At 30.9% G+C, this 7,494-nt stretch overlaps 1 protein-coding gene across 4 annotated transcripts in view; it reads left to right on the top strand.

Annotated features, from left to right (window-relative positions):
* The first annotated feature begins 3,427 nt into the window (after positions 1 to 3,427).
* LOC101491968 (5'-3' exoribonuclease 4-like) overlaps positions 3,428 to 7,494 on the top strand; it is a 9,237-nt gene continuing 5,170 nt past the window's right edge. For 2 of the 4 annotated variants that reach the window (XM_073366885.1, XM_073366883.1), the window contains exons 1-12: positions 3,428 to 3,782; positions 4,064 to 4,166; positions 4,735 to 4,811; positions 4,896 to 5,087; positions 5,267 to 5,386; positions 5,477 to 5,539; positions 5,629 to 5,775; positions 5,867 to 6,031; positions 6,229 to 6,306; positions 6,398 to 6,484; positions 6,597 to 6,677; positions 6,905 to 7,000. In XM_073366885.1, the coding sequence (XP_073222986.1) occupies positions 3,576 to 3,782; positions 4,064 to 4,166; positions 4,735 to 4,811; positions 4,896 to 5,087; positions 5,267 to 5,386; positions 5,477 to 5,539; positions 5,629 to 5,775; positions 5,867 to 6,031; positions 6,229 to 6,306; positions 6,398 to 6,484; positions 6,597 to 6,677; positions 6,905 to 7,000 (1,416 nt within the window). In that variant the 5' untranslated portion in view covers positions 3,428 to 3,575. The remainder of the gene's footprint in view (positions 3,783 to 4,063; positions 4,167 to 4,734; positions 4,812 to 4,895; positions 5,088 to 5,266; positions 5,387 to 5,476; positions 5,540 to 5,628; positions 5,776 to 5,866; positions 6,032 to 6,228; positions 6,307 to 6,397; positions 6,485 to 6,596; positions 6,678 to 6,904; positions 7,001 to 7,494) is intronic. The other 2 variants (XM_012714478.3, XM_073366884.1) reach the window with 1 other exon arrangement.

The raw sequence follows: 7,494 nt of genomic DNA, 5'->3' as shown, positions 1-7,494 counted from the left end.
CTCTTGTACCTTCATTCAAGTACATCTACAGCCTATAAATAGAAGGCCATTATCTCAGTTCTCAGTAAGAAATTCAAGTGCTAAGTAATCAACAATATACAATCACACTTAAGCTTGAAATTCTGCAAAACAGAGGCAACATCATTTTCTGCAATTCGCAAAACAGCCACTGCTGCACATTCACATACCAGCTGCGAAATTGTCATTAGATACTCTGTAAAGAATCTATTCTCAAACAAGAGTTGAGCAATATCAGATTCTGTCAAATTCAATCATTTGTAAAAACTCAAACTATAAGAGTTTCTTTATAGTTTGTTTAAGATTGCTTCCTATCAAGGTTAGATAGGTGTTGTAATTGCTTTCTGGGTGGAAAGTAATTAAGGTGGAAACAGATCAAGGTTGATCTAAGCTAGGTGCTGTAAAACCAAGAAGGTTCTTTGTTTTAAACACTTAGTTGAAAAACTCACGGTTGTGAGGACTGGACGTAACCCGAGTTGGGTGAACCAGGATATATCGTTGTGTGGTATTTCTTCCCTTATCTATTTACTTTCAGTTTGATTGATTATCAAGTTAATTACATAAACTGAATTATTGATTTTAACTAACCAAGAACGTTCTCCGTTTTCTGGTTAAAACCAAGAACGTTCTCCGTTTTCTGTTTTCACAACCAAGGTCAATCTTGAGTTATTTTCTTAAGTTTTTAACAGGAATTTTTAAAAGGTGCATTTACAATTCAAACCCCCTCTTTCTTGTAAATCGATATTGTTACTTCAATCAATCTGTGCCTAAATATTATGCTTAATCTGCCTTCAAAACGTGCTTATCACAACTTTTTAAAATTAATTGAAATACGATTATCGTAAACTTAGAGGTTAATTTTTATTGACCTTTGTACTTATAAATGAAATATTAAATCAAATAAGAGTGACATTTTTTATTTTATCACGTCGATCCATACCTTCCAAATGTACATTTTAACGAAAAATAATAATTTTGGTAGATCATATTATGTAATTATATTTTAAAGAATGTAAATAATTAATTAAATTTATTTATCTTATATTGATAACTAAAGTTCAGATTATCGCATTGTAAACAATACGACTCTTTTGTTAGTTTCAATTTTTTTTTATATATTTTTATATTTATGTTAAAATATATAGAATTTCACTTTATAATTCAAATCAATATATATGTTTTTATTAGTGAGTGTTACATGGTTATTTACACTAGGTTTAAGGTTATGGAACATGTCAATAATTTATTTTATTATTGTTATATCACTATCGAATCCATTAATTTCATGCTCCACAAAGAACCTTTTGGGCCATTGCAATCCACCCAACATCACTCTAAAAAGTTTGGTATTTTTACCTTTTTGGCCCACCAATCCTCCATTTCCATAAGTACTTCTAAAAATTTAGAGGAAGGATAATAAGAGATAATTTCTTTAAAAAAAATGATAATCAAGAGCATATATACTCTTATAATAGTTTATATTACTCAATTTCTAAATTTGATAAAAATAATTTTATAAGAGATAAAACTTTTATTTATAGGTGCTATGTACACTTAGGATAAAAAGTAAAAATGATTATTAACAAACATAATAGTGTCACTACTTATAACAACCTCAACTAATTAACTACTTCTACCCACTAATTATCGTTTATCTAAGTCCAAACAATACACCTCTCTTCTGACACAATCTTGAATGAATTATAGTCTTGTAGCTGTTTATATTCGATAATATGAATAGACTTCCCTTTTTCCTTCCACACAGTCTTTAAGATTGAGGTGCTGTCACCCTCATACAACATGCTCTTATATAGATTATTGGCATGTGTATCCCGCCAAAGGAGCAAAGGAGATTGAGGTGAGTTATAACACAAATTTGTATTTTGTGGAACAAAAAATATAACATTGGCCCTAATTAGTAGTTTTTTAGGCAGGGTTCATTTTATCTTTGTTTAAATTAACGCATAATAATGCAATAGATTCATTTAAGTTACAATAACAATGACTCATTTAAATAAGTTGGGACAAATATTGCAATGTTAATTTTTTTGTAAATTATTAATTACTATTAAAATAAATATGACAAACTAAATAATTTTCATTGGATTGGATGTTAATGTAAAACAACGTTACATTACCCGTACATGTATATTTAATTTTGTAATAATAATACTATTATTACAATAAGTTTTTTAATTTAAATTTAAATAACCATTTTTCTATCTCCTACAAAACACAAGTTCAACTACACTAACTAGATACACGTCATACCATTTAAAAATCGTCCACTAATCAATTACGTGACCCTTTTAGAATGCTCATATTCCATCTTTAGACTAAAAAAACAAGAAATGATCTTTGTCAAACAAAAAGCGAAGAAATGATTGTATATATACTCCTATTGAAATGAAATATATACAAAATTGATTTATATATATTTTTGAATGAATTATAAGTAAAAATTAATAATTTATTTTTATTTAATAATAGTATCTTTAAAACATCATTTATTTAATTTATTTATAATAATATAATTTATTGATCATTGAAGTTAATTTAGACAATAAACTTAAATTTTTATTAATATTATTATATAGATTAAATGTGATAACTACATTTTTTAATACACGGAATTTGATTTATTTGTTTATAATCTATTTCAAAAAAAAGTAAGAAAATGATTAATGTTTGAAACGCAGACCTTTGAGGTTGATAGAATAAAAATTTAAAGAGTTTCAAAGAGTGTATGAATAGTTTGCTTTTAAAAAAGAAAAATGTTAGAAAAGTGAGAGATATAAAGTATATAAAAAACTGTAAAAGTAAAATGTGATAGAGATGATTTAATTTTAAGTAGAATTAGTTGAAAATAGTAAAGACCAAAGAACTCCTAAATTGATGAAATATTAAATTGTTAATAATAATGTTAACATACATTTTTTAATATAAATTTATAAAATATTTTTTTATTAATTAAAATATATATAGATCTTATAAAATTTATGTAAGATCTATGTACTTTAATGAATTTATATAAATTTTAATTAATTAAATAAAATATATCAAAAAATAATACCAATTAAATGTATTTTTTAATAAATAAAATTAACGTAAAAAATTGTATAGATAAACTTTAAATTTAAAATAGATTTATATTATTCGTAAGACTTTATTTCTGAAAAATTACATTTATCCAGTTAATATATCACTTAAAAGTTAAAACTCAACCTCCCGCTCAAATAATATATGAAGGTGATATATTATTAAAGAAAGAAACTCCACCGTATAAAGAGGATTAATTACAGATAAAAAATAAATAAAAATAAAAGAAATAATTATTAAAATTAAATCGCGTATTTAAAAAACAACAACAATTTATAAAAAAATAAAAAGAATGGGCGTTGTTATCTTCACCGATAGTTAATTAATGTGAGCGTGATCGAATCGTGGCAGACAAATTGAATGAATGAATGAATTAACACTAGAAAATAATTTTGATCCATCAACAAAAACAAGTCTTCACGAACACTCTCTTTTGCTTATTCTCCTCTCTTTTCGCAATGGGAGTCCCAGCTTTTTACCGCTGGCTCGTCGACCGTTACCCACTCTCGATCTCCGATGTAGTGGAAGAAGAACCAGCCGTCGCAGACGACGCCGTTCCGGTGCCTGTTGATGCGTCTAAACCCAATCCCAACGGAATTGAGTTCGATAACTTGTACTTGGACATGAACGGCATCATTCACCCTTGTTTTCACCCTGATGGCAAAGTATGCAACATTCTTCTCTTTACCTCGTTTTTTATTTTACCTAATTTCAATTTGTAAGACTTATTTGAATAAATTTTTTCGAGACATTATGTTTCCTAGTTATAATTTGAAGTTCTGTCATAATTTTCTTCATGTAGTTCAATTTATGTATTATTATATAGTTATCTGATGTGAATTTCTGTGCTGTTGTTGTAGTGGAAGTGAATTAGTTTCCATTTCTGAGGTCCACTGTAATTTTAGTGCACTTACATTACTCTGATTGATAAATCTTATGAATGCAGCCAGCACCAGCTACCTATGATGATGTGTTTAAATCGGTATTTGATTATGTTGACCATCTCTTTTCGTTGGTTCGTCCGAGGAAGCTTCTCTATCTTGCAATTGGTATGATTACAATTATGTTCTGATGTAGTAGTAGTATGTTCTGTAACATATTGACATCACTTACTATGGAGGTGTCATATTTCTAGTGTTAAACCCTAAGGATGTTAGAACTTTATTTACATCACTTAATGTGGAGGTGTCATATTTCTGATGTTGCACCCTAGGGATGTTAGAACTTTTTGTCAAAACCAAGAAATCACATTAAAGAGGTGGTTGAACTGTGTATCAAAATCCACCAATTTAATTGCTTAAACCTTTCTGTTTGTTTTCTTGTGAGGGTATCTTGTCCTCTTTCTTTGCACTTAATTTGTTTCATCTAACTAGACCCACCAATTTATGGTTTGAAGTTTTAACACTTAAAATTTAGTGCAAATATTTCCATCATAAGACTCACGTTTTTATTGAACAAAAAACTTACACTTCCAATTTTTGAAAAGCTATCATGTTTTTATCCTTGAGAGTCTTAGTTCGATAGCATAAAATCTTTATGTCCGTTTTTTTCATATCACATTTACTTTTCGTGCCCTGTCTGCCTTTGTCTCCTGTTTCCTTACGTTGAAATTTGCAGATGGTGTTGCACCAAGAGCCAAAATGAATCAGCAACGTTCTCGGCGATTCCGAGCTGCTAAAGATGCAGCAGAGGCTGTAAGAATGTTAATATGCTCATGCTTTCAAGGTTCTCCTACTTTTTTCTGATGAAGTAATTGTGCTCATGTGTAAACATTATAGGAGGCTGAAGAGGAAAGGCTTAGGAATGAATTCATCGATGAGGGGATACTTTTGTCTTCTAAAGAGAAGCCTGAGACTTCAGACTCAAATGTCATTACCCCTGGTACTAAATTCATGTCAGCTCTGTCAGTGGCTCTTCAGTATTATGTGCAGACCAGATTGAACCACAACACTGCCTGGAAAAATATTAAGGTGCCATTAAAACCACATCCTATTAACTCCTTATGCCACTTGATCCCTTCAAGATTGGATGATTCCTTTCTTGTGGAGTAATCCCATCTATTTTCTTTTCCCTTATAAATCCGGCTTTCAGGATGCTTTGTCTTTTTATATTTATTTATGGGATGCATTGGATGGTTAATTGTTTGAAGGTTATACTTTCTGATTCAAATGTTCCTGGCGAGGGAGAACATAAAATAATGGAATACATCCGGTTACAACGCAACATTCCTGGTTTTAATCCGAATACTCGACATTGTTTGTATGGATTGGTGAGTTTTATCCTAATTTGACTTTTTATTATCTGTTCATAGTGCTATTATCCTTGATTTTTTAATTATATTATATGGTCTTTAAACCAGGATGCGGATTTGATTATGCTCTCCTTAGCTACACACGAGGTTCACTTCTCAATATTGAGGGAGGTTAGTTTCCAATGTGTGAACTGTCCAGATGGTATTGTTAGCTCATTAATATCAATGGATAGTATAATAATTAATTACCTGATTTACAGGTAATTACTTTACCTGGACAACATGATAGGTGTTTTGTGTGTGGCCAAGCTGGCCATTTTGCAGCTGATTGTCATGGTAAGCCAGAAACTAAAACCGAGGACTGGGATCCCGCTGATGATATCCCAATACACAAGAAGAAATATCAGGTTGGAGGATTGGAATCCATCATGCTGATTTGAATCTTCATTTTACTTTTCCTTTTATTTTTAGTGTTAAACTAATTCGTAGTATTCACAGTTTCTTAACATCTGGGTGCTTCGTGAATATTTGCAATATGAATTGGAGATTCCCAACCCTCCTTTTGAGGTTGACTTTGAACGAATAGTGGATGATTTTGTATTTCTCTGCTTCTTTGTCGGCAATGACTTTCTTCCACATATGCCAACATTAGAGATCAGGGAGGTAAGCATCTGGCAGGCACCATGTTACACTATCCTGTACTTGAACCATAAAGGATGGCATTGCCATCTGCTTCTTTTTATTATGTATATGATGTGAGATCTTAAAATGTTTTGGTTATGCCTTTTTATTCCACTGTACATTTATCTTTCTATCTAATTGTCAATGTTGTACTCGTTAATGACTTTCTACTATTTCAGGGAGCTATAGATTTACTGATGAATATTTATAGAAAGGAATTTACTGCCATGGGTGGCTATCTTACTTATGCGGGTGAGGTAATTTTTTGTAATCCCATGTTCATATTTTGTTTGTCAAAATGTCATTAGTTTATGAGTGTTGCATTGTGACTATCTTTATGCCTCTCAGGTTTTCTTAGATAAAGTTGAATATTTTATCCAATCTGTCGCTGTCCATGAAGATCAAATCTTTCAGAAACGAGTTCGAATACAGCAGGTATTTTGCTTTCTAGTTAATTTTGTGCACTGATATGCCTGGACCATGCGTTCCTTAAATATAACAGTGTAGGTTGTTTCCTGATATGTAATTCTTATTATTGTGTTTATAGGTAGCAGAAAATAATGAAGAGATGAGAGCTAGGGCAAGAGGAGTAATGCTTGAAGTGCCAAGACCCTCATTTTCCGACAAGGTTCAGAATTAAGATTTACTACCAGAAGATTTTTTGTGTTTTCTTGGCTAAATTTAATTTTTATGTTGTTGACTTTATGGAGCATGTTTTGGAACTGCACCAGAATAATTTTTCGGGGTCTCTTTAATGTAATTCTACTAGTGTTGCCAAACATGCACAATGATTTAAGCAATCTAGAAATCCTGGCAAAATTTGCATAGTGAACTGAAAGTATCCTATTTTCTCAGGTCAAGTTAGGGGAGCCTGGATACAAGGAAAGGTATTATGTTGAAAAGTTTGGTGTATCAAGTCCGGATGAGATTGATAAAATTAAGAAAGATATAGTAAGTTCTATCAATTTCTTACTTCACGAAAAATCAACCTTGTCAAATTTTTGCTGTTCTTGGATCACATTACATGTTTATATATTGGACTCTAATATATTGTTAGAGATATCGTATAAAAACCATTCATAAATCATATGTTTTCACCTAATAATTTCAGCTTTTAGAGTAGCTGATTCATCATATGGTAACAAAGCCTCCATGAACAAGGTCTAGATTTTGAACCTTGCTGCCTCATTATTCAAATAAAAAGTAATTTCAGTACAAGATAGGCAAGTTTGTGCATGTCCACTCTTCATTTACAAAGAGCCATTGCAAGAGAAGCTGTGTTCTACATATATTGTAAAAATCATTCACGTGTCTTCACCTATTAACCTGAGCTTTTAGGGTAGCTGATTCATGAAATGCGTGTATACGTGTGTGTGGTGTGATTTGCTTCAAATTTTCTCACTTATTCTGTTAAAATGGTTACCCTACAAGTATAAGCCCCCCCC

This window comes from Cicer arietinum, chromosome 4 (assembly GCF_000331145.2).
Source record: "Cicer arietinum cultivar CDC Frontier isolate Library 1 chromosome 4, Cicar.CDCFrontier_v2.0, whole genome shotgun sequence".
NCBI lineage: Eukaryota > Viridiplantae > Streptophyta > Magnoliopsida > Fabales > Fabaceae > Cicer > Cicer arietinum.
This window is presented reverse-complemented; position numbering and strand designations above follow the sequence as displayed.